The following is a 27306-nucleotide window of genomic DNA, read 5'->3' as shown; positions in this document are numbered from 1 at the left end:
AGTGGGAGACATTTTCTGATATAGCTAATGCTGTGGTAGCTTGCTGTGTCTGCAACTGTAAAAACAACTGTCTTCCATTCTCTACATGTGGACGAACACAAAACTGGAATTTCAGAGAAAAGTTCTTCCTTTTTTTTCTTTGTTTAATAACTCATGTAAGGACTCACATACAGACACACTGAATGCATTATGGATGGTGTCTTTCTAAAAATATTTTTAAAAAAAAAAGAGTTGTAGGGTGGCCTTCATAACAGAGATTTTTCAACTTTTCCTTTATCAGAAGCAGTTTATTTAATCTTTTAAATATCCTTAAAATGTATTTTCATTGTGCTCATTTCATGCAAGAGTGTTGTTTTGATCACCTTAATGTGTGTTTTGAATACACAAATAATGACTGTGAGCCCTTTCAGGAAATGAATAGTCACAGCATGAACTCACTGATGACATAAAGAAGCTTTTAGCTGTATTGTACTAATAAATAGGGGTTCAATTAAAAACCACCTAAAATGTTTTGTTTATTTAATTCTTGTAAGAATTTACAGTACATCATACCACCCGAGTATAAAGGTGTTTAATTACAACATGTTTTGAAAAAGTAAATGGGAATCAGTGAGAGAATCAGCCTGTTTAAAGCACAGTCTGGGAACTTGTTCTTTTAACTTTGCTTTGCACAAATGTAACATATGGAGGCCAATATTACAGATTAAGGTCCACAACAGTACAATAGCGTTTTTGGATTAGTACAAGTTACCTTTGATTCATCAGTTGCAGTAGTTCACTCATGTCATTTCAGAGATACACCCTTGTAACCTCAAGTGGAGTTAAAGTGATGTTATTAATTTATAACATGCAATACAGTCAATGTTAATTCTGGTCTATGTTTTTGTCTGTTTTTCTACTTGTCCTTTTTGGCGCCCATGTTCTATTTATAGGTCGCGCAAAGGGTCATGTCATTCACCCTGCCTCATGAAATGTAATTTGAGAGGCCAGAGCACCATCATTTTAACAGAGCTTTATAACCCAAAAGAAAAAAGATTGCTTTTCACATACACGCTTACACACAGACACTCAACTATTTGTGTATGTATATATATATATATATATATATATATATATATATATACATATATATATATATAAAACTGCTTTTCCATTTTCATTTTCTGAATTAAATCTCTGTTTCAACATTTCAACTTGTTATCATATAATATTACATTTCTGAGTGGCCTCAGGCACAGAAAACTTTCAAATGAAACACATCTGTGTTGTAGAGCAAATAAAACAATAGGATTTAACTGCAATTACCGTTTGGTTCTTTTTTCATTGTCCTAGCAACTATCCTCATTGTTGGTGTCGCAGGCCATTTTTAAAATGTAACACAGATTACACTTACAGTTTTTATGTTGCTGTTTGATAACAGAATTCATCAATGAAACATTCACTTCTTGAAGATGACTGTCACAGAATAGGGTCAACATAGAGGTAAACTAGACAATGAAATGTGTGTTTTAAAAAGTACATATGTTGATGTGCATAAAATTAAACATATCTCACACTTTTAAAGTTGAAGGAATAAACTCAAATAAAATGTTTCATTACATCTTTTGTGCTGTCAAAATGTTTTTGCATGCATAATATTGTCACTTGATTTATTGTAGAGTCAACACAACACACATTGTGGTGATGTTGCATCTCAAATCAGTGGTATATACTTACTCTAAATACACATGTGTATACATATATAGATAGATATACATACATATATATATATATATAGAGAGAGAGAGAGAGAGAGAGAGAAAGAGAGATAGATAGATACACACACACACACAACTGTATGTTGAGAAAAATTGTTCAGTCTTTTGTTGTCCCTGTCACAGCTTTTTTGGAAAGTGTTGCAGGTATCATATTCAAAGTAAGTAAATATTTGCCACAAAAAAATAAAGCTCATCAGTTTTTTGGGGGTTTTTTTTTCTGTCTGTAAAGCGTCTTGAGATGACATTGCCGTGATTTGACGCTATATATATATATATAGCTGAATTGAACTGAATTGAATAGAACATAAAGTATTGTTTTAATAGTGCAAGAAATTCAGTGATATTAACATGTGTTTTATTTTTTATTTTTTTAAGGGTATTTTCAAATCATTATACATGTGTTGCTATACACACACACACACACACACACACACACACACACACACATATATATATATATATATATATATATATATATATATATATATATATATATATATACGCACACACAAAGTCCTCGCGCCTTGGGACCGCATATATTCGGATTCTGTCGGATTTTACGGGATGATCTGAAACACACGTCTGGAGTCAGACTATTCCAGCCAAACCATCTGTACTGTTGGTAAGTAAAGTCAAACGAATCAGATCCCAGATCGGTGTCTGGAGACACTTGCCGCTACAGGGTGGTAAACAAAGGGCGCGCAAATCTCCCTACTCTAGCGCGAGAGCGCCGCACGGCACCTGCTGCAGCCCTCCGGTTGGCTGTTTGATACATCAGTCACCTTCAGTCACCCGCTCATCGATAGTTATGATTGGTCAAAGACAGAGATGTCAGTTCTACCGTTAACGCGATTCGTCACCGCGCTGTTTCCATGCCCGTCCTAGGGCGGAAAGCTGTCGTCACCTTCACGAGGCGGGTCTGCGGCTTGCTTTCACGGTGTGATTGGAATAATTTCTCTGTGAGGTTCGACTAAAACCCGCCTGGTCGTACTTGGTTGGTCCGCTAGCAGGAAGCTGTGCGTCGAGGCCGAAGCCGTCGCCTTGCCCTCAGTGCTGTCTACTTTATTCTCACCGAGAAGTGTGTGCGGCTCCACTGAGACAGCAATGCAATGATAAAAGCCGCATATGCGGTAGGCTACACACCTCTCCGGCAGGAAAATATCCAAGAAACAGCCTCATCCCGGTTCTTCTCACAACACAGCCTTATCCATTTCTCAGAGCGGAACCTGAAGGTGAGACATGTAATTACCTTTAACCTAATCCAACTCGTAAATAGCCAGTGTAATATCCTTTAACGTATCATATTTCAGCGAAGCTGGCCAGCCTCGTTTGGTTAGTCCATATGCGGTGGCTTAACGCCTAAACATAAAACATAAGGGGGGTACAGACGTTTATATTGGCCTGGTCTTTTAACACCTTCGATGAGAGACTTACATGGAAGTAAATAGCAGAAAAAACTGTTTTATTGCCAACTATTTACACTTGCATGATGATAATAAGCATATGTCTTTGTTATTGTAGGTAGAATAATGTAAAATTAATAGAGACTGTGTGAAAATGGCTGATTTTGTGGGTGCCACATGCATGCAGCCTACAGAATCAGTTAAAAGCTGTGGCTCATATGATGGATCTTGGTTCAAGGTGTGGTTGTATTCGTCAGGTTTTTTTTTGTGCTGGAGCTCCAGGTTGGAAATGCGGGTTATGTATATTTTTAGGGGTCACGCCGCATCTGTACGGCTCTGCAGATGCGCTGTAATTATCACAGCCAGTGGCTTAATAATGTCACTTTGCCTCACTGTCTGCTTTAAGTGCGCAGATGCCTCGATATCACCCTCGATGCACTGCCACTTCGCATCAAAGCTTAGGAAAAGGCGTTTCCATCTCCCCCACCCGTTGGATACACGCACAGTCACGCGCAGGCACCCACACATTAATTACACGCAGAGACCCCCGCAGTGAATGACCTCAGTTCACACTCTGAAGTATTGTCTGTGGGCCGCTGCTTGGTGTTCGGGGTGTTGCTATGGAGGAGGGCAGTCAGATTTTTGGCAACTCCAGCTGCTGCAGGAGTTTGCTGGTTAGTCCACGCTGTACTGCGACAACCTGAGGTTTCTGTGTGTAGCTATGTGTGTGTGTGTGTGTGTGTGTGTGTGTGTGTGTGTGTGTGTGTGTGTGTGTGTCAGAGGGGACTGATTAAGGGGGGGGGGGGGGGGGGGGGGGTCACACTGATGGGACTGAGCAGCATCAGGTAATGTGAAGATAAAACTGATTGAGAATTGAGTTGTACTGTAACGTAACTTTCAATGTATTTGACATCTAAGTAGTTTTTTATTTTAATAAATCACATCATTAAAGTAGGAGAACTGTTCATTTATCCTGGGAACAAATATAACCCTAAAATTAATAGGGCTTATTTTGTGAAACAGAGGTATTTCCACTCCCGAAGTAGTGTGCACAAAATAATTTTCACACAACCCAAAGACTAACCTACTGAGGTTAACACTCACTGAAAATAGTTCCAGATTATTTCCTCCATTTGTTTGGTCAAATTTATTTTGAAGAACTATGTAGTTGTGATCTGCTTTTATGTGTCCTTTGACAGGCTTTGAGCTTAGCGCAACTGGTGTAACATGGAAACTGAAAAAGAAATCATCACACTGTTTATCGTCATTGACTCATACTCTATAAATAAAAATATATAGAGAATAAAACCAACTTTTAAAGAGAGATGCACACCTTTTTCATGTCACCGTGGGATTGCATAGTTTCCAAGCTGACTGGCTGGGTGTTGGCAACTCTTTTGTCAACATGATTACTCCACACCCAGAGTTGTATTGGACTTTCAGGTGTGCTGACAGCAGGGTTGGGAACAGACAGAAAGACAGGAAAAGATTGAGACGGAGCAACATAGCAAGAATCTGGCCCGATGACATACCAGCAGAGGTATTGAGATGCCTTGTAGCAGATTCTGTCATACAAGCCAACACAATAGCCTGCTTGTCAGATCAAAGTTGAAGTTTGTCTTGGCCACATTGCTTACTAGCTCATCATTCAGCTCCATGTTGTTCACACTTCCATTTACCACAAGTTTATATGAGCCACTTCTTCAGTCTGCTGAGGTATTTTAAGATGTAGTGGCTAATATGTGTCTACGCTTAAATACTTCTAATCTTTGGAAGAAGATATTGAAGAGTTGTAATTGATTTTTTTATAATCCAAAGTTGGATTATACAACAAATACCTTGTTATTCATTTGATTGTTTTGTCTATTAAGTCAGAAAGTGGAGATTTAAGGAGAAAACAATTGTGTCATAAAAGGCCCAATTTTTGTTCTACTGAATATCAAAATATATCAAAATTAAACTGAATATCAAAAGTCAGTTTGATGTGACAGAAGACTATGTATCACCATTGTTTAGTTGTCAAAGCGAATATAGAAACATGCTTTTGTCGCGCTGCAGTTAGTCCGACTGTGGTGCCTTCATGTGTCAGAGCTGTAACCACTTTTAGCAACTGTCACCTTGTCCCTCACAGGACACCAGCTCCCGAAGGCGACTCAGCATTTAGGCTCCACTTTGTCCACTCGCCCTTGGTGAATTCCTCTTTAGGGATTTACTTCTGTAGGACTCAGCGACCTGCAGCGAAACTATGTTTGATTTTCTTTCAGTTAACTGTGGACTCGGTTTATTTTGAACCGTTCTTATCACTGACTCTCCCTGCTCCTCACCAACCCCTCCTTCGCCTACTGTCATGTCAGTTTACTCTCTCGATTGATGTGTCTCGCTGTTCCTCCATGCCTCCACCCTTCCACCCAGAAACCTTCTCTCTATGTCTTCCATTTCTGTCTTCCCCTTGATTTGCTGTGTCTCTCAATTAGGCCATCTCGGCACAACCTCAGCTGGATACGGCCTGCATGCTACTTGCGTGACTTGGTGTCCATGAAGTGTGTGATATCTTGACACAAAATCACATCAGTGTCATCATCCACCAGTCATGGATGTCCTCCACTCAGAAATGCTTTAAACTGGGGCTCACCTCTTTTTGCTTTTTCTTGGCCTCTCTCCTCAACCAGTGCCAGTAGTACCATGACCAGGCCAACAGGGCGCGGTGCCAACGATGTCACCCGCTTCCTGTCATCCGGTGGAGGAGGATCTGTGTCCCCAAACGCCAGCTCCTCTGTGTTCACCGCCGCTAGCCAGGCCGACTGGGCAGCTAAGAGGCTGGTGTGGGTGCCGTCAGAGAAGCATGGCTTTGAGGTGAGTTTTGTGAAAAGCTTCTGGTTTACCACAACCATCTCATCCATTCTCACCTTCTAAACTGTAACGCCTCTGTTCTCATGTGTTGCATTTGGTCCTAATGGCTTCAATCAAAGATGTGAAAATAAATATTTTGTCAGGATTTAAAAGGAGTTTTTACAACTTGTCGTCACGTTTTTCTTTCTTCTATCTGGGAATTACTCGTCTTGTAAATAATTAGCCCCAAGTGTGTTCCCTCGTGCTTAAGGTGTGTCAGACAGGGGACATAAAGCAGCACAGGGTGTGTGACCAGCTAAGTGTGTTTATGTGCTGATGAAAGTGCTCCATTTTTTATTTTTAACTTTTCTTCATCTTACTGGCACACAACTATCACAAGACCCCTTTTATCATTTTGATTTGTTTAAGTCATTTGTTCAAGTACTTGGCTAATAGTCAGAAGTTTTCAGCATGCATATTTCAGGATGTGACAAATGAATTTGATGTCCTGTCTCTGAGAGTCCCTCTCTCGGCTGGACTGGTTTCATAAAATGCTCTATGAATAGAACAATACGCTCCTTCAGCCTCCCAATGTTAAGGAGGCCGTAACAGAGACACTGACTTCATTTTACACTCATGTTCATGAGAATGGAGCTATTGGGCAAATACACACACACACATTCACACAGATTACACACAAAAAGATTCCCATCAAAATACATTTTCATATTCTAAGCATGTACTTCTGTCTGTGACTAATATGCACCCACACACATATAGACATAGACACACACACACACTTTTTTCTTGCTTGTTGTGCATGCCAAGTAGCAGAAACAGTGAAGCGTAGTGGAGCGGCGTCCTGTGACGTGGTCAGTCATAGTTCGCTTTTTCTTGTGCAGCAAAAATCCAGAAGAAAAAAAAGAGGTCCTCTTCGGTCGTCTTTGTCACCATCTATTTTTGTCTGCTGTCACATGCAGTAATACTCCTTTTCTGAATCTAAGTAGGAGAAATTCAACCAAACGTTTGTACAAATATGCTGCGTAGGTCACACACAGTTGACTATTAGTTTTGATATTCACTTTGTAAATGCTCTTTAGCTTCTATTCTATTCTTAGCTGAATTAAAAATGAACAGAATATTGAGACTCTCTTCACACTGGTAACTATTCATACTTTCACAAGCTTGTGTGATTTATTTTTAGTCAAAGTTAGTTCCATTAGAAGCAGTGTCTTTCTGGAGAGGACCTCTAATAAGATCTGAAGCTGCCACACAGCCTCTTTTTAAACACAAGAAGCTATTAATGAAACAGCTTTTACAGGAAGTTGTTGTGGTCCCATTCATTGTATTTTGAAGAATCTTTTTAAGTGTCAGAGATATATAGAACATTACCCCCTGCCGCTGTCTATAAGTTTTTCTTTGTTTAATCTCTTTTTTTCAGTCGGCGAGCATTCGGGAAGAGCGTGGTGATGAGGTGGAGGTAGAGCTCACAGACAGCCAGCGAAAGCTGACTCTGTCCAGGGAGGAGGTGCAACGGATGAACCCACCACGCTTCAGTAAAGTGGAGGACATGGCCGACCTCACCTGCCTCAACGAGGCCTCGGTGCTGCACAACCTGAGGGAGAGATACTACTCCGGCCTAATCTATGTAAGGCATGAAACAGCGGGGGACATGAAGGGGTGACTGCCATCACAGCGTAAAACTGGAGAGGAGTCTAGTGCAACACAGTCTCTGATGTTACTATGTATTGTGTGTGCATGTGGCAATTCACGTGTAACTGATCTGTTGTGATAAGACATGTGAGGGTCAGTTTCCAAACTGGTTAGCACATAAGTGGTGGCAGTAGGGACGTCTGTAGTTTGTGTTACAGAAAAAAGTGTGAAGATCAGATATGATGGGGATACAGGAAACAGACTGAAATGGAACTGACAACTTGATGTCCAGTTTGAATAGAATAATGTAAAGAAGTCAAACATATTAAATGATTGACTTCCTACTAATGGAATGATTATTAAGAGAGGGACAGAGGGGGTTAGATTATTTCTATATCTCAGAGAGGCATAATGCAAAATGAGATCATACATCAGGGTATTAATCAGAGTAGAAAGTGTAATCAGAAGCTGACTGACTGTTTGCTTCGCTGAAATCGATTCTCCAGGAATTAGCTTTGTCCTAAATATTTTGTAAAGAGGTATGAAATGAGAACATTATGAGTTTTCATATTTTATGTCTTTGTCAGGGTAGAGGTTAAACTGGTAGTCCTTTTTTAGAGGACTGAAAAGCGGTCATATTGATCATAGAAAGCTTTTTATTGTATCCATTTCTGATTTTTCCTTCTGAAAGCAGTAATCTGAATGAAGAGCAAACATGCATTTTCATATCTCTTGACTCTTGCAAGGACGAATCACTTTGTTTACGTCTTTGCTTTGATGCAGTGCAGACATATTACCAGTCAGAAATATGGTACGTTGTCTTTCTAAACTCCACTGTTTCTCCTAATCTAAGAACTCTTGTAAATATTTCATTTAACATTATATATTCAGAGAATTTATTGAGTGTCCAGGATTCACAAGAATTCCAGAGACATTACCGAAGCAGCATATGAAAGCATTATGACTGATCCAGTTACTGAACAGCATAGTGGGCCAGAAATCAGTGGAAACCTCGCTGTCCTTTGTGTTTTTGCAGACATATTCAGGGCTATTCTGTGTGGTGGTGAACCCTTACAAGAACCTGGCAATCTACACAGAGTCCATTGTTGAGATGTACCGAGGAAAAAAACGTCACGAGATGCCACCACACATCTACGCCATATCAGAAGCTGCCTATCGCAGCATGCTTCAAGGTAACCAGTACCATTTGTCACTCGTGACTAACTGACTCTGTAGATAATCTTCACATCTCATATCAGCTCAGAGATGTGCTCAATATTATCACTGACTGTGTATTCTTGACTTTTTACCAGAAGCTCTAAAAGGGGAAATAACTAGATAAGATGATATTTTCCACAACTGAGATTTCCTAATAAACCACTCCTTGCAGCAAAGCTTGGAGCCAATTTTGCAACTTAACATTTTGTGCCAAGAATTGGTCTCATTATTGTAATAGGCAACTTGTCTGTCATGTCTCCATAAACAGAGAGTATTCCCAGAAAGTATTTAAAAGCAGTTAAGAGTTGTGCAATGTCTCTACCTCTTCATGTTTATCTGAAATAATGAGACAGAACAGATGACGATCTGTGTCTAGGAGTCACTGCCACCCTTGAGCACCTCGGGGGTAGTCTGCAGGTGTGTACTACAGTGAATGAACTTGTAGAACAGGTATTAATTAATCAGAAGTCAACGTGTGGGAATATGAAAACGGAAATACCGTCAGCGTTAGAAACAATGTCCACCGACTGACTACCAGAGTTGTGTGTTTTGACAGCTTGGAGAGACCAGTTCAACTGGTGACCAGCTTCTGATGTATAATACAGTACTAATCAGGTGATGGACAACAAGTGATGTAAACACATGAGTAGTGAACTTCTGTTTACTCTTATAATATGTATTACCCCTCAAAATTTAAGGGTTGAGACCTTACGGGGCTTCCCTCAGTATATCATGCCCAGCTAGTGGGGGTATAGGTTTAGTGTAATTTGAGCCAATACAAGAGACAGCAGTAGAGCACCTTACAGTGTATAATTTCAAGGAATCATATGTCAGCTGGATGTAAAGTCCTTGTAAAAGTTTTATTTTTGTGGTAATTTGTAACATTGTTCTAAAGATCTATGAAGTGTTTTTGATTAATCTCATTTTGTGATGTTTTCCTTTTCACAGACAGAGAAGATCAGTCAATCCTGTGCACGTGAGTCATTCAAATGGGGCTCTGGTGTTTCTATGTCAATGTTTTGTTATTAACATGAGGAATACTTCTAGTTTGCCCACACTAACATTATTGTGCTGGAGAGTTATTCTCATGATCACATATTTATCTGTTGTCATTTGGGTTTGTTTGATTCTCGTGAGTGCAAGTTTAAGATATGTTGGCTCATAGTCATCATTTGTCTGCCTTCATGCGAGCCTTTAGGCCGAGCATTCATGTTTTCCTGCTATAATCTTCCTGTTATTGTCAAGGATTCCTCTTTAGATGCATCTTACATCAGTCTGAGGTTGTATTTGGAACCAGGATTCTGTGTCTTTTAGATCTTTTACAGCTGTTATTTATGCTTCTTTCTTTTTTCTTCCTCTCCAAAAGCAACAGCCGTGTCACAGACTATATCCTCCACACCTGCTTTCTGTTTAGACCTGTGGCTTTGCATGCACCACATGGGCTCCATGTTTATTGTTCTGATGATTGTGTATTTGGCCACTTGCTCCCGTGTGTTCTCTCCCTATAAAATTATATACTACTTCCATGATAGAGACCATATGTTTTTGAATTAACCATTTAGATCTGAAGTAGTATTTATTGTGTATCTTTGTGTATTCCAGAGGCGAGTCTGGAGCTGGAAAAACAGAGAACACAAAGAAAGTCATCCAGTATTTGGCTCATGTTGCCTCCTCCCATAAAGGCGGCACTTTGGGCAGAAACAAGGAGGCTGTACAGGTAAGTTACCGTTGGAATACCACAGATCGGGAGAGCAGCAGACGGGAAATGAGTGTAGAATGAGTCTAGAGCATTTACTAACTTAGTATTTGTGTGGTGTGATGTTCCAGAGTTGACATCAGGGAAAGCATAGTTTAGTATGAAGTCTGAGAGCAAAGAGGAAACTTTCAGTCTCAGGCTGAAGTTACATAAAAGCTACATAAGAAACATAAAAAAATGTTAAAGCTATTGCCTGATTATTTCTCACTGTTTTGTTTTAGGTTTTTATTGATGACCCATTGAAGTTATACAAAGATTAGTATCATTCATTGTCATTGTTTGCTTATAAAAACAGACAAAAAAATACATTGTACATGTCATACAGGTCTAATAGTTGCTCTTTGTGAGTTTCCTTCCTCATGGAGAACAATTTAACAAGCTCTAAGTCCTCTTCCTTGTCTTTTCTCCTGCATTCCTGATCGTCTTGTTGTAGAAAGGTTAGCTGGGCTAAAATGAAACAGCTTTTTACTGCTCATTAAAAGATAGCTCTAAGATGGAGCTCAGAACTCCACAAGGAATATTCATTTTCATTTACTACAAGCTGCGAGATCTTCTCAAATATCACTTTGCTTTTTATTTTATACTAACTGATACTCAAAATGTTCAGCTTTCGGCAGTATACTAAGTAGAAAAGGGTTTCTCTGTCTTTGTCTTTTTCTACATTTCCTCTCTTTTCTTGCTATCCTTCCTTCCTGCACTTGTTTCCCGTCATTCTCTTCTTTCTCTGCTGCCATCCCTTCTCTGCATGCTTAGATGGATGGCTCTAGGTCCTTAACAAGAGGCAGCACTCTGGTGAACAGGGTGAGTTAACTCTGTCCTGCTGCCCAGTCTTTCCCTTTGCCTTTTCCTGTCCTATTTTCTGCCTAATGAACCCTGCAGTGATTCTCATTAACTCAGAAGAGTAACTCAAAAACATTCTGACCGCCACTACTGATGTTGTTCCTCACTAATAGTCAAGCCTTGTGCTGTATATTTGATTTTATCTGTTTGTATTCTGTTTGTTTGTTTGTTTTTGTGATTGTTGTCTTATTTGTCTTCTTTTTGTTTTCTTTTTATTTCGTCCATATGATCACCCATCCACCAAATATTCTCCCCCTCCTATACTCCATTTATTTTTGTCCACAATTCGCCAGAGTATGCAATATGTGAGTATGAAAGTATTTAGAAATCTTGGGGTTTATTCGCTTTTGGTTGAATGAAGACTTTCCCTTCAGAATATGCTGCACTTGATATGATTATCTTTAAACACAATGAAAATCATATCTTTCATCTTCCAGACTTTCATCTGACAATTTGGCTTTTTCTCTAGTTTGTCAAATTTTAGTGGATTCTTCTGGTTCTTTGGGTTTAGGATTTTTTTTCCTTTTCTTAATAACTTTTGAGGTCTATATGTTGAAATGGGAGGAATTTTGTTGAAAAGGTGGTTTTAATTTCTCCAGACTACAGTATGTGTGTCTATAGTTTAATAATTTGTAGGTGCTGGTGAAATTTATAGTTTACTTTTTGGCTTCACCTGTGTGTGCTGTACACACATTGTTTGCTTCATGTTTTGTTGGCCTCTTGCTCTGTGTGTCTGTGTGTGTTGATTTGTCTTTGGTATTAATTGGTCGGCATATCTTGACAGTTTTTACAGTATAAGCATCTTCTATAGCAAGCTTCTTTCATGCCCATCACTGGCTGCTGCTGCTGCCGCTGCATCGACAGCCACTGTACTGGCAATGCAACTGCAGTAAAGCATTGCAGCTTGCTAGAATGAGCCAGTGTGCAGCTTGTGTTATCCAAGTTGCAGCTTAACAGTGGTTCTCAACAAAGTCTTCAGACAAACCTTTTTTTAAGATAATATGTCAAATTTTGATTAAAAAAACTTTATAATAACACATATTGTAAAATATAGCTGAATAATGTGTCAAATTCTTTCTATGCGCTCATAATTGAGTGCTTAACGAATGATTTATTTCTTCTTATTTATGTTGAGAATCATTGGTTCCACAGTCTGGGAATGGTGTGATTGTTCTGGTTGCTATTTTGGGCCCTAAAATGCATCAGTTTATGCCATCACTCTTCAGTGATGAGTCATGCATTTTATTGTGTTTTATATAACAAATCAATAGTAAAAAGTGTGCATTTTAGTCGCTGAGCTTCGTGGTGTATTACTGTAGTTTTTATTTGTGTTGTGTTGGGAAGCTGATCGATGTCTCCTGTATGTCTCAGGGCGAGTTGGAGAGACAGTTGCTGCAGGCAAATCCCATACTGGAGGCCTTTGGCAACGCGAAGACCGTCAAAAACGACAACTCCTCTAGATTTGTAAGATCTGTCACTGGACAGAGATCACATCTAACTTTTAGGGAGGGGTTTTGTCATAACTTTAAATATACAGAAATACAAACTGCCTCTGTTTTATCAGGGTAAATTCATCCGCATTAATTTTGATGTGGCGGGATACATTGTTGGTGCCAACATTGAGACCTGTATCCTTTTTGTGTTACTACAATGCTTTTGAAACAGCTATACACATTTATTCTCAAAGCAAGCTGTTTTTTTTATTTTTCTTTTTTTAGAAAATGGTTTGATTTGTTTCCAAACCCAGAGTTTTGATTCAGTTTGGCATTTGGCGTATCTTGAAGCATTCAATTCGAAGTTAAAAAGGTTTGGATGATCTGCATTCTTGTGTTGAATATTGTTTTGAATGGACAAGAAGTACCAGTTATTGTGCTTGAAGCAACTAAATTATAATTGAATCTTTTCTAAGAGGAATTCCATTTTCAGCTGTCCATATCCTTAACCATTAAAATCCAGACCTCCTTGAAAAGTCCCGGGCCACCCGTCAGGCCAAGGATGAGCGGACCTTTCATATCTTTTATCAGTTATTATGTGGAGCTTCAGAAGAAACTCGAGGTGAGGAAATAATAAGGAATACATTGTACTAAATAAATGTTTACTTTTGTGTAAATTAATATCTTTCCTCTACATCTCTCTCTTTCTCTCTGCTTCTCCAGCGGATTTGCTTCTTGGAAGTGCTGATGAGTATCGTTTTCTCAGTGGAGGCTCCATCCCTGTTCCTGGTCAGAGCGATTCAGAGAATTTCACTCAGACCATGGACTCCATGGCTATAATGGGCTTCACCCCTGAGGAGTTACTATGTAAGAGAGGGGATTAAAGAAAGATGAATAAAGCGGAAGTAATGTTGACATTTTATTCTTACTATGAATGTCTTCTGGTCTTCCTCTCTTACCTGACGTCAGCCATGCTGAAGGTGATCTCTGCCGTGCTCCAGTTTGGAAACATATCCTTTATGAAAGAAAAAAACCAGGACCAGGCCTCCATGCCAGATGACACAGCTGCTCAGAAACTGTGCCACCTGCTGGGCATCAATGTGCTGGAGTTCACCCGCGCCATCCTCACACCAAGGATAAAAGTGGGCCGGGAATATGTGCAGAAGGCCCAGACAAAAGAACAAGTATGATCTTTATCTGCCAAAGCATCCATGCCAGTACAGGTACAGAGACTCCACTCTCTAGTTAACTGTGTATATCTACACATATAGGCTGACTTTGCCATTGAGGCCTTGGCCAAGGCAACATACGAGCGTCTGTTCAGATGGCTGGTCCACAGAATCAACAGAGCTCTTGACCGCAGACAGAGACAGGGAGCCTCCTTCATTGGAATCCTTGATATCGCTGGATTTGAGATCTTCCAGGTAATTTCATGTGATTATGGTTTGTATGGTTTGGTTCTCCATGATCATAAATGATCATGGAGAATTTTAAATTGAGCTTTTATTTAGCTTTTCATATAATGATGTGCTGTTCAGGCCACATCTGGTATTATAAATGCAGGGTACATGCAAATACAGGCCTGTGCGCGTTCTTCTGCAGTTATATTATGATTATTAAATCCTTGTTTGCTTCTCTAACTCTCTTATCTACAGCTAAACTCCTTTGAGCAGCTATGCATCAACTACACAAATGAGAAGCTCCAGCAGCTCTTCAACCACACCATGTTCATTCTGGAGCAGGAGGAGTACCAGAGGGAGGGCATCGAATGGAACTTTATCGACTTTGGCCTGGATCTTCAGCCCTGCATTGACCTCATTGAGAGACCAGTGCGTATTACACACTGAAAAATGTTCTTATCTGTCAGCTAATGAGATTGTAGATGCTAATAACTGCAATGTGCTCTCCAGCGTAGAGCCATGGTCTATGTGGTTCGCTGTAGTCAACTGAATGCACTGAAGTAGCATTCCCTGTTTGCCATTTTTAATGATAAAACCCAGATTTCCTGAAAATTCTTACTCTCTTCTTGTTAGACTCACCCACCGGGTGTTCTGGCCCTGCTGGATGAAGAGTGCTGGTTTCCACGAGCTACAGACCGCTCATTTGTGGAGAAGCTGTCTGCTGAGCAAGGCAGCCATTCAAAATTCTTCAAATCAAAGCAGCCACGCGGAGAAGCTGACTTCTCCATTATTCACTATGCTGGAAAGGTAAGCCTTACTTTTTCCCCTTCTCCACCTTTTTGCTGTGAAAACAAACTGTATCTTCAGTAAAGTTTGGTCTCCACCACATGACCTCCTCTACCTCAGGTGGACTACAAGGCCAACGAGTGGTTGGTGAAGAACATGGATCCTCTGAACGACAACGTAGCGTCTCTTCTCCATCAGTCATCTGATCATTTCGTGTCAGAGCTGTGGAAGGAGGGTGAGAGCAATCGCTCAGACTTTTAGTCACTGCTTTTCAACATGTTTGTTTCATCGGTTTGTATTGAATAAGAATTTACTGAGCTTTAACTTGAACAGAGAAATGTTTCCATCTTTCGTTTGTCTGATATGATCAGTTGTTTTTTTATGGTTAAAATGTATTAACTTTGCTGCATTTTTCTTTCTCCCTCTTTATCACGCTTGTTTCTCTCTCTGCTACCACTATCCTCTGTTCTTCCTCCATCATTTATCTTCTTCCTGTTTGATGTTTTCCCATTTTCTCATCTGCGTTTCTCCTCCCTCTGCACTAATTTGGTGCCCATCTGGTCTCCTTCTTTCCTTTCCAAACCTGGCTCGCTGTGCTGTTCTACTTCCTGCATCAGATATCCAAACTCTTCCTCGTGTCTACTTCTTTGACTCCTATGCCACACTGCAGACTAATGGCTCCGACAGTAGGTTTTTTCTCCTCGCCAGCCTTGCATTCCTCAATCACATATCGACTTGGATTACTTTTCTGTGTTCCCCCTGCCCAGTTTGTGATTGTGGCGTGACTTTTGGTGTTATAGTATCATGTATTTTGTGATAAACTGTTGATGTGCTGCTCTCTACTTGCTCTTTCAACAAGATTTAGCTTTTAGAAATTGTGCCGTGATTGTGTGATACTTTTTTTCATTCATACAGAAGTTAAACTCCTTCTTTTTGTAAAACTAGGTTAGTGTCAAGGTAGCAGCATGCTCTCATCAAAGTACATTTAGGATCACATAAAAGCTGTGCATGTAGTAGTGCCACAAACTACAAATGAAGGTTTATTGAAGCTAATTTAACATCTAGCTAAGGACAACAGTAAAATGGTTAGTCATCTGGCTAGCAGACTCATTTTGATTAACAGAGCATTATCCCTGTGAAAAATGAATAACAAAACGAACCACACAGCCAACAATGTGATCCTGAATTAGCTCTATTGACAGACTATTTCTAGTTCTAAACCTGTGTTTAGATACCCATAGTATTGATCTGATCACTTTTTTTTGTAAATATTTGATTGACTGAGAAATTGAAGTTATTTCAAATCGTGAATATGAGTAAGAAGGAAATCTGTCAAGTAATTATTTACCTGAAATTGTATCTGATGCTGCAGAGAATACCTGCTGTGTAGATTCAACATTGAAACCAATCAGGCTTTGTTGTCTTCCACTACCTTCAATGAATTGAAATATTTATAACTAGTGACACCATGAATAAGAAATTATGAGATATGATATAGGTTCCATATTATTTGATGTAGCAATCTCTGCACATGTCAAGTCAGGAGCAAAATAAAAATCTTGTTGTATCCTTTTGAGGCAAATGTTTTTGTCCTGCCTGTCTGAACATGCCCAAAGCTAACAGGTTAAGCTTGAAAGGCTTTACAAAACACAAAGCCTGTGTGTGTTTTACTGGATAGACAAATATATGCTTTTAGTTATGCCTTTTAAATCTTTTGAGTTTCAAATCCATTGATATCAGTCTTTGTCCACAATCATGATAGGAGATGTGACAGTCAGTCAGACATAAAATGTCCAACGATGTCTCTCTAACTTCAATTTACTGATAATTTCTGATGAGCTTACACCTGGTTTTCTGCTTTCATCCAGTGGACAGGATCATTGGTCTGGACCAGGTGTCTTCAGGAGAGAATAGTGGGCCGGTCACTTTTGGAGCCGCAGGGCTAAAGACAAAAAAAGGAATGTTTCGGACTGTTGGTCAACTCTACAAAGAGTCTCTCACCAAACTGATGGCAACACTGAGAAACACTAATCCCAACTTCGTGCGCTGCATTATCCCCAACCATGAAAAGAGGGTGAGATGCTGAAATAGAGAAACCTGAAGGAAAACCAGACAGAAAACCGGACTATTTTGTTTTGTTTTTTTTTAATTATTTTCTCCTCTACTTAATGCCTTTTTTTGTGTTTCTCAGGCTGGAAAGCTGGCCCCCCACCTGGTTCTTGACCAGCTGAGGTGTAATGGTGTTTTGGAGGGGATTCGTATCTGCAGACAAGGCTTCCCGAACCGCATTGCATTTCAGGAGTTCAGACAAAGGTGTTTAAATTTGCTTTGTCTCACTCCTCTTCTTTCTTTTTATCACTCATGATACATCCTTAAAAGCATTATCTGGCATCTTCTTTTCATCCTTTTTACATATTCTCACTCAAACACACACTTATATTCCACCAATTGTCTTTCAGATATGAGATTCTCACTCCTAATGCCATTCCGCGTACCTTCATGGATGGCAAACATGCCTCTGAGCTCATGGTACGTCACATGAACTCTAAACTCATAGCATGATGTTCAATCATGAAGATGACTGATATAAACTCTCCACATTTAGATAAATGCTCTGGAGCTGGATCACAACCTGTTCAGGGTGGGTCAGAGTAAAGTCTTCTTCAGAGCTGGAGTTCTGGCTCATCTGGAAGAAGAAAGAGATCTGAAGATTACGGACACCATCATCCGCTTCCAGAGCGCTGCCAGAGGCTTTCTCGCACGCAAGTAGGTCTTTATCTGAGAATAAACTTAGCTGACTTAAGACTGATGTCTTAAGATAGACCCATCAATATATCAGCTGGTAAATCTGGCTGATTGTTGTTGGGGTTTTTTTTTGCAATGATGGGAATCAGGCAATTTGTTCTCGAAGCTTTCTAAACAAAACATTAAGACCTTCAATGCAGACAGCCTTGTAAGTATGACAGCTTGAAATTTATGTTGACATTATTTCAGTTTGTTAACTTCTACATATGAAATGTATGCACTAGCAATAGGATGCCAGCAGGACAGCTTTACTTGAGTAAACAGAAGCAATGTTGACATAAGGATGCTTGATTAATGTTAAGTAATTTTATGTATGTTGTTTTTGTTTTTAAAATGCTGTATTTCCTTCAAATAACCAAAATAATGAGGCGTTGACAAAACAAACCATTCATCAACCAGTTGTTATAATTACAGCTAAACTTGGAGGAATCCACACTGATTGAGCATTAGTGCTGAGGCTAACAGTAATTCAGCATTATTAAATGCACAGTGCTGTTTTGCATAAGAAGTGACACATCATTGGTATTTCTTTTATTTACATTGAAATTTACTGATAAAACTGAAAATAGTCACCTGGATTTTCTGACATAATTGGTCAGTAAATAGTCATTTTTACTGAATGTGGTGAAGGGAAAGACAAAAGCATATAAGAGATGTTCTCTCTATGAAGGGCTGGCTTCTATCTGTAAAAGTTGCATTTGGCTGTTTTGGTCTTAAACTACTGATAATTTATTTAATCTCTTTTCAGCCCATGTTAGGGGCAGAATTGCAACTCAATTAAGGAGAGCTTTTGGAAATAAAAGTGATTAAAGTTATATATTTATATGGAACTAAATATATTTTATGCACTTCTGCATTTAAACAGATTTCATTTCTGTTGCTGCTGCTATGAAATGTGTTGGAAGTTGCCTAGCTATGCCCATGTGTGTTTCCTGACTGTTTTATTTTGTCTTAGGGCCTTTATGAAGAAGCAGCAACAGCTGAGTGCTCTGAGAGTGATGCAGAGGAACTGTGCTGCGTACCTCAAACTCAGGAACTGGCAGTGGTGGCGGCTGTTTACCAAGGTGCGCACAACCACGTTGTGTAATGCTTCTTTAGGTGGAATATTTAGGCATATTCGGAGATAGTAATACATCCTGTTTGTTTCAAAAACATATTTTTGTTCTGCAATCTGACTTCAGAAATATACACAAAAGATAATGAGTTGTAGGCTCAGTGAAAAACCAAAACCAAGATTTAAGATTTGACCTTTGTTTTGTGCCAATCAGGTGAAGCCCTTGCTGCAGGTGACCCGGCAGGATGAGGAGATCCAGGCCAGAGAAGCTGCTCTCCAGAAAGCAAAGGACAAACTTACCCGAGCAGAACAAGACTACTCGGAGCTGGACAGGAAGCACGCTCAGGTAAATTAACCTTATCCCGCCTCGGTTGCCTTTCTTCCTGTGCTGTTGTGCCGATACTGCGCTCTTTACATGTGAAGTAACATCTTACTCCTTTCACCTCCTCCCACTGTCTCTCACGTTCTAGCTTTTGGAGGAAAAAGCTGTGCTGGCAGACCAGTTGCAGGCAGAGGCAGAACTGTTTGCAGAGGCAGAGGAAATGAGAGCCAGGTTGGCCAGCCGGAAGCAGGAGCTTGAGGAAGTTCTGGGGGAGCTGGAGAGTCGACTGGAGGAGGAAGAGGAGAGAAGTGTACAGCTAACCAATGAGAAGAAAAGAATGCAGCAGCATATACAGGTTAGGAGGAGGGATATGCATTGTAATGGTTTGTAATGTGAAGTTGAATTTGGGGATAAATATACATTTGGTGTCTAATATGCTACTTCTGTGTTTTTGTTAGGACCTGGAGGAGCAGCTAGAAGAAGAGGAAAGTGCCAGACAGCGCCTCCTGTTGGAAAAGGTTACCTTGGAGACCAAAGTGAAGAGTCTGGAGACAGACCTACTGACTGCAGTGGAGCAGAGAGACCGACTCAGCAAGGTGGACGTCACATACAAACGTTGATATTGTTTGTGTGTTGCAGTGTAGATATACTGTACTTATATAAACACATATATTCCATTAATCATCTTAAAACTAAAGCACTCCTTCAGCACTGCTTACAGATTTATATGCATCATTGACTTTTCTGACATATGTTGCATGCTTTTCTCTGAGCAGGAGAAGAAACTGCTGGAGGAGCATCTGAGTGAGGTGACCGACCAACTCACTGAGGAGGAAGAGAAGACAAAAAGTCTAACAAAACTTAAGAACAAACAGGAAGCTGTCATTGCTGACCTTGAAGGTGAGTGTACTCTGTAACTTCAGCAGAGCATCATTACATATCTTTCATTTTTGCATTTTTTAAAATTATATTTAAAACAATAAAAAACAGCATATTTCATAGAAGACCATGTCCACTGTTTGCAGAGCGACTCAAACGTGAGGAGCAGGGCCGCTTAGAACAGGAAAAGTGGAAAAGGAGGATGGAGAATGAGTCGCTGGAGGCTCAGGAGCAGCTGTCTGATCTGGGTATGCTAGTTGCTGAGCTGAAGGGCACTCTGGCTCAAAAGGAGAAGGAAATCACCACCTTGCAGGGCCGGTGAGACTCAGTAGAAAGTATTATCAAATGAAGAGTCTGTGATGGCCTTTTGATGCTCCTGTTTCATTCTTTTGTGTTTTTTTACTCTTTCAGGTTGGAGGAAGAAGGCGCACGGCGTGCTGAAGCTCAAAAGGCACTGAGGGAGGCTTTATCGCAAGTGTCTGAGTTGAAGGAGGAAGTGGAGAATGAACGAGGGATGAGGGAAAGAGCAGAGAAACAGAGACGAGACCTGGGGGAGGAGTTGGAAGCTCTCAGAACTGAACTCGAGGACACTCTTGACACCACAGCTGCACAGCAGGAACTAAGGTGATCATGGCTTGAAACTCATGCAATGCTGGCATAAATGGTGTTTTTGTTGTAAGATCCAAGACTTTAATGTTTACTAAAAGGGAAAAGTTGAGTCTTTTTTCATCTTTTTTGCATTTCCACAGGTCTCGTCGTGAGGCAGAGTTAAGTGAACTTCAGAGATGTGTTGAAGAGGAGACACGTCGCCATGAAGCTCAGCTATCAGAACTCCGTGTCAAACACAGTGCTGCCATAGACAACCTTCAGGAGCAGCTTGACAACAGCAAGAGAGTAGGAGAAACATGCATACACATTTTATATACTGAGCAGAGTCCTCAGCAGTGTATGGAAACATGAACCCTCACAACCATCTGTCTCTTTCAGGCACGTCAGTCCCTTGAAAAAGCCAAAGTCTTGCTGGAGGAGGAGAGGCAGAATTTGACCTCTGAGCTTAAAAGCCTTCAAGCGGGCCGCACGGACAGCGAGAGAGGTCGTAAGAGGGCTGAGGGTCAGCTGCAGGAGCTCAGTGCCCGACTGGCTCAGGCTGACAGAGAGAGGGACGACCGAGAGGACAGACTGCAGAAGTTGCAGGTGCAAATATACACAAGTTGACTGACGTTAAACATTACATTTTGGTTCCTTTATGTTGTTTTGTTTATGTATGTTTTAGCGTTTAGAAAAGCTTCTTCTAGTAAAGTAAAGTCTCTATCCCTTTTTCTAGAAAGTGATTAACCTTTATATATACCTGTGTTTCCTTCAGTCTGAGATCGAGTCTCTCTCCAGCAATTTGTCTTCCTCTGACCACAAATCTCTTCGCCTCGCTAAAGAAGTCAGCAGCCTGGAGAGTCAGCTGCATGATGCGAAGGTAAGAAAAACACAGATACCTGACTTAAGTACGGGTACTTTGTGACAACATCTGCTGTTAGAGTTGCACAATTCTCTATTCTATAAAAGTGTTTCAAGTAGTTAAAGAGTTTTTGCTCGAGTTTCTGCCTCAAAAATACCCACGCACGAACACTTTGTCACACAGAAGCCTTGTCCTTTTTTCCGGTTTTAGGAGCTGCTCCAAGATGAAACTCGACAGAAGATGTCTCTGGCCTCAAGGGTGCGAGCTCTGGAGGAGGAGAAGAACGGATTGATGGAAAGACTCGAGGAGGAAGAGGAAAGAGCAAAAGAGCTCACCAGACAGATTCAAACACACACCCAACAGGTAAATCCAAAACCCACTCAGACTTTCTTTACTATAAATATGACGTTTTCTTTGAGTAGATGTCGTTTAACATAAATCCATGGAAATCATTAAAAAAAAACTTTTTCCACCTTTGCCCATCTTCTGCAGCTTGCAGAGCTACGTAAGCAGTCAGAGGAGGTGAGTACGGCAGTTGAAGTTGGAGAGGAGACACGCAGGAAGCTCCAGAGGGAGCTGGACAGCACCATCCAAAGAGAGCGACAGAAGGAGGAAGAGAAGGAGCGAGTGGAGAGGCAGAGGGAGCGGTTAAGGGAGGAAATAGAGGACATGACAATTGCCCTGCAAAGAGAGAGGCAGAACTGCACGGCCCTTGAAAAACGGCAGAAGAAATTTGACCAGGTGAGAGCTATAGTTGTTAGCTCTTCTACACAGGCTGCAGTGATCAAACAGCTGATGTTCCCGAAGCATTTTCCCATGTCTGTAACTTTTCCTCCATCACCCTCAGTGTCTGGCGGAGGAGAAGGCTGTGAGCACTCGTCTGGCAGAGGAGAGGGACAGAGCAGAGGCAGATAACCGAGAGAAAGAGACAAGATATCTTGCATTGTCTCGATCCCTCCAGGTAAACTCTTTGTGAAAATACATCTATGCTTGTCATTCACCTGCCATTTTGATGGCTAACCCTCTATTTCTCCATATGTAGGAAGTCCAGGACCAAAGAGACGAGCTAGAGAGGTCCAACAAGCAGCTCCGTCAGGAAATGGAGCAGCTTGTAAACCAGCAGGATGATGTCGGCAAAAATGTATGAATCTGACTTTTCAGACATTTTTAAGTCACTTTCAGCTTTCAGTGAGTCACTGATTTGTGTTTTTTTTACTGCATTAGGTTCATGAACTTGAGCGTACCCGGAGGACTTTAGAAACTGAAGTACAGAACTTGAGAGTTCAGACACAGGAGCTCGAGGAGGAGCTGGCAGAGGCGGAGAACTCAAGGCTGAGGCTGGAGGTCAATCTACAGGCACTCAAGGCTCAGTTTGAGAGGGAGATCAGCACCAGCGAGGAGAAGGGAGAGGAGAAGAGGAGAGCCCTCAGCAAGCAGGTAGAGAGGGAGAAGAAAGAGAAGAGCACTCACGTGGCTTTTGATTTCTGTCCAAGCTAATCGCATTTCATGTTTTATTTATTGTCCAATTCAGGTGAAGGAATTGGAGATCCATTTGGAGGAGGAAAGGAGTCAGCGGTCTCAGGCTGTGTTGGCCAAGAAGCAGCTGGAAGCAGAACTGCAGGAATCCGAAGCCCAGGTAGAGGCAGCCAGCCGTGGCAAAGAGGAAGCTGTGAAGCAGCTACGAAGGCTACAGGTAAAACAGAAATCCACTCAAATGCACTTTTTTTTTCTTTTTGTGTCAATCAATAGAAACGAGGTTAGATTATCTTATTAATTTGTTACAGAATCAAATGAAAGAAGTTCTGCGTGAGCTTGATGAAACCAAGTTGATACGGGAGGAAGTAATCACGCAGTCGAAAGACAGTGAGAAGAAAATACAAACTCTGGAAGCGGAGGTGCTGCACCTTACCGAGGTACATGGGCTTATGCATGTTCTGAAAGTAATTCTCTATAAATAAGAGAACCCTGCAGCCCATGTGGTGTACGTATTCACACGACTCTCTTGTCTGCATTGATTTGTCTGTGCAGGAGCTGTCTGTGTCAGAGAGGCAGAGGAGACAGGCTCAGCAGGAGAGAGATGAGTTGGCGGATGAGATGGTCAACAGCAGCTCTGGAAAGTTTGTACTTTATGTCTTCTGTATCATGTTCATTAGAGTTTTGTCACTTGTGCAGCTGTGTTGGTACTAGTTAAGGTTGTGTGTACGTTCAGGAACGCACTCTTTGAAGAGAAACGGAGGTTGGAGGCACGAGTCAGTCAACTGGAAGAGGAGCTGGAAGAAGAGCAGACGAATTCAGAACTGCTGGCAGAGAGACAAAGGAAAACAGCTCTGCAGGTATGGTAGAAGCACTGAAGGGCCCCATCACCTCAGATTTAACGTACATTTATGTAAGCACACACCATTACCAGTGCTCTGCTTGTGCTGCAGGTGGAGACTTTGACTGTGCAGCTTCAAGGAGAAAGAACTCTGGCTCAGAAAGCAGATGCAACTCGAGAACAGCTGGAGAAGCAGAACAAGGAGCTCAAGACTCGGCTGGGAGAACTGGAGGGAGCAGTGAGGGGCAAACACAGGCTCAGTGTTGCCGCCTTGGAGGCTAAGATTGAGTCAATGGAGGAACAACTGGAGCAGGAGAGACAGTGAGGAAACATACAGACATCAGTTCAAATCATTCGGTTCCTTTAAATCTAACATTACATTTGCTTTTGTCAGTCTTTTTGTCTGGTTCATAGACTTCCACATCATTACTATATGGGGAAAAAACTTCCAGAATGTCAAAAGAAACATGATTAGAGCTATATATTACAGCTATATGTAACAATGCATTGGTTAACAGATTGTTCTGTCCAACAGAGAACGAACTATTGCCACCAAACTGGTGAGGAAGACCGAGAAAAAACTGAAGGAGGCGTTGATGCAGGCAGAAGACGAGAGAAGGCATGCAGACCAGTACAGAGAACAGGTAAGACCATACCAGCCAGGTTGGACTCATATCTTTCAGGACAGGGACAATGAATAGAGCATTAAATGATCATTTAATGGGGGTCAGGGCAGCTTTGTTTGCAGCTCTAATTGTGCACAAAGGCACAAAGAGAATGTTGACAAATCATCCTAAAATGAATGACTTATCCGGCTCAGCATAAACTAATCCTAATCCTGTCCTGACATCAGTGTTTATTGGGAAGTTAGATCACTTTCCCCTCCCTCTCCCTGAAATATAAATCCCTCACAGCCACAGCGGAGACACTAACTCTCCTCCCAAAACATCATTAGTAATAATCTGTTAGGTTAAATCTGACTCCTGATCCCTGTGTGTCCTACTGTTCCTACAGTAATCTACCTTTTTAAATATCTGTCTGCCCCCTTTTGTCTTTTTCTCTTCTTTCTTTACTTATGTCCCCCCCCCCCACACTTTTTCTCTTTGCTACAGCTGGATAAGTCAACGACGCGACTGAAGCAGTTGAAGAGGCAGCTGGAAGAGGTAGAGGAGGAGAACTCTCGCTCCAATGCCCAGAAGAGGAAGCTGCAGAGAGAGTTGGAAGAGCTCACTGATAGCAGTCAAAGTATGACACGCGAAATCACCTCCCTCCGCAGCCAGCTCAGGTAGGCAGGCGGTGCAGTAACAATTTGTGTGTGGGATTGCTTATGTGTGTATTTACTTGATCACTATGTCCTATTTTGTTTTGTTTTTTAACATCCCATTAACCTGATATAATTTGTTTTGTGTTGCTGTTTTGTTACGTCCTTTTGCATCCATCTAACACTGATATATTACTCATCTGTCTGCATCACACCAACCTCCAGCATCCCTGATTGGAGACCAGAGAAGTAGGTTGCTGTGTGTGATATACATTTTTTTATTTTTTTTTAGCAAGTCTGTGTGTGGAGAGCTGGAGGCTTTAAAGTAGCAGTGTGTAAAAGTTAGACAGCCTTATTGTGAGAAATTTAACATGATATCCACCTCTGTGTTTGTACTGATGTAGACTCACATGAAAATGCAAATCATCTTCAGTCAAGTCATTACTGTTGTAGGTTCTTCCAGGTCAGCCATGATGCATTGTCATACAGTAGTCCAAAATGGTGAAATCAGTCGCTGGCTATTCCCATTTTTAATTACTACCAATGTTTCCATTATATGAAATAAATGGGGTCATTGTGCAGAGCCTGAAGACAAATTATTGAGTAGAAATCTTTTAATTTGAATTTGGTTTGTTGGAGCAGGGAAACATCTAAAACCTAGATACTGGCCCTAGATACTGCCAGCTGGAGTAGTCTCTCCAGCATGCTTGTAAAGAGAAAAAGAAATGCAAAGTTAGAGAATTTATATGTGTTTGAGTTTGAAACTTTGACTCTAGATGTCACAAAATCCTACACACTGCTCCTTTAAGTTTCTATGCAATACACCTTCACTGTGTATCTGTAGTATTTGTGTTGAACATTTTGCAATCATTTAACTGCTTTTTTTGTTTGTTTGTTTTTTTTACATGTAGAGCCCATTTTATGGTTATATTTTAAAGTTCTGGGACAGATTTTTTTTTTTTTAACTGTTTGATAAAAAGACTGTTAACACGTCTAATGTTTTAAGGGAGTTTTATAGCCGTAACAAGCAGCCAGTTAGCTTACCTTAGGTTAGCTTAGTTTTGTCATATGATAACAAAGTATATCTTAAGTTAATGTAACAAGAAACAATATAAAAATAGCAATTAAATGTAAGGATATAAAATTACTTAACACTGTAATTTTAGGATGATTTTTTTTTTTTAATATAATATTTTTGACATAAGCCAGCATGTTCAAGAATGACACTACCGTAATGCTTAACAGACTGCGAACTTGTAACAACCCTGTTTATTTATTTATTTATTTTACTATTTTCAAACATCTTATAAACTGCCTTTTTAGGTAGTTGAAGAATAAAATGTAAGCAATAATTACACTAACTTTATAGTATAAACTAGTTCAAATAGAAATCACTGCCCCTTAGTTTGTTAGCTTCATGCAACTGGTTCATATCAGAACATGTTGTAACTCTCTCCATTGTCTTGTCTAGGCGAGCTCCATTGCCCCTGGCAATGCGTGGACGCAGGGCATTGGTTGATGACCTCTCACTAGAAAACTCGGATTCAGAGGAACCCCCTGCCTCTCCCACCCCCTCTTCCGGCCTCCCGGGTACCCTGACTCCTTCTTCAGAACAAAGTGTGGATCCTCCGCCACCCTACAGCGTCAACAACACGGAGTGACGCACACACACTGACTCAGTCACACAGCCTCAACCACTCAGGGGTGATGGAGTAACATGCTAATAACAACAGTCATTTTAATCTAAACAAACTTGTAGGATGCATACATCAGGCACTATAACTATGAACCAACCTCCTGATGTGATATTGTTCAAAATTTGCATAATTTTTCTCAACAAGTACAGAGACACATAAAATTGATTATAGAAAGGCTTCTGAATTGATTTTTATCTTTTAATATTTCAAAGACTGGAAATTTCTACATGATGCATCACTAATGCAGTCTAAGACACTAAACTACAGCTATATGTTGTAAGTGAATTATCCGCTCATTTCATGATGCTGTACATTGCGTGAAAAGCCGAAAATAAATTTATGTCACGCCTTTTACATTAGGATGTATTTCCAAACAAAGCCATGTTCAACACCTTTCTTGATGGTTGAATATCTAAATCTGATATCACAAAGGGCTTCTGAGGGTGAAA

The 27306-nt window shown here is 40.6% G+C and overlaps 1 protein-coding gene across 1 annotated transcript; it reads left to right on the top strand.

Annotated features, from left to right (window-relative positions):
- Positions 1 to 2866: 2866 nt before the first annotated feature.
- Positions 2867 to 27079, top strand: myh14 (myosin, heavy chain 14, non-muscle). Its single transcript, XM_079240331.1, has 44 exons — positions 2867 to 2989; positions 5830 to 6013; positions 7431 to 7637; positions 8679 to 8835; positions 9809 to 9836; positions 10463 to 10577; positions 11370 to 11417; positions 12828 to 12920; positions 13021 to 13084; positions 13413 to 13511; positions 13613 to 13756; positions 13859 to 14073; positions 14161 to 14313; positions 14545 to 14718; positions 14923 to 15096; positions 15196 to 15310; positions 15693 to 15761; positions 16944 to 17149; positions 17267 to 17388; positions 17535 to 17604; positions 17681 to 17841; positions 18836 to 18944; positions 19149 to 19280; positions 19405 to 19611; positions 19715 to 19852; positions 20033 to 20156; positions 20282 to 20453; positions 20547 to 20759; positions 20885 to 21029; positions 21123 to 21329; positions 21499 to 21603; positions 21796 to 21948; positions 22078 to 22326; positions 22433 to 22546; positions 22628 to 22726; positions 22810 to 23022; positions 23117 to 23278; positions 23370 to 23498; positions 23614 to 23702; positions 23795 to 23918; positions 24012 to 24220; positions 24435 to 24543; positions 25012 to 25184; positions 26632 to 27079. Exons 2-44 carry the CDS (start codon positions 5843 to 5845, stop codon positions 26819 to 26821), a joined length of 6150 nt encoding a protein of 2049 aa, XP_079096457.1. The 5' UTR covers positions 2867 to 2989; positions 5830 to 5842; the 3' UTR covers positions 26822 to 27079.
- Positions 27080 to 27306: the final 227 nt, after the last annotated feature.

This window comes from Telmatherina bonti, assembly GCF_933228915.1.
Source record: "Telmatherina bonti genome assembly, chromosome: 5".
Lineage (NCBI taxonomy): Eukaryota > Metazoa > Chordata > Actinopteri > Atheriniformes > Telmatherinidae > Telmatherina > Telmatherina bonti.
Note: the sequence above shows the minus strand (reverse complement) of the source record. Positions and strands in the feature narration are given on the sequence as shown.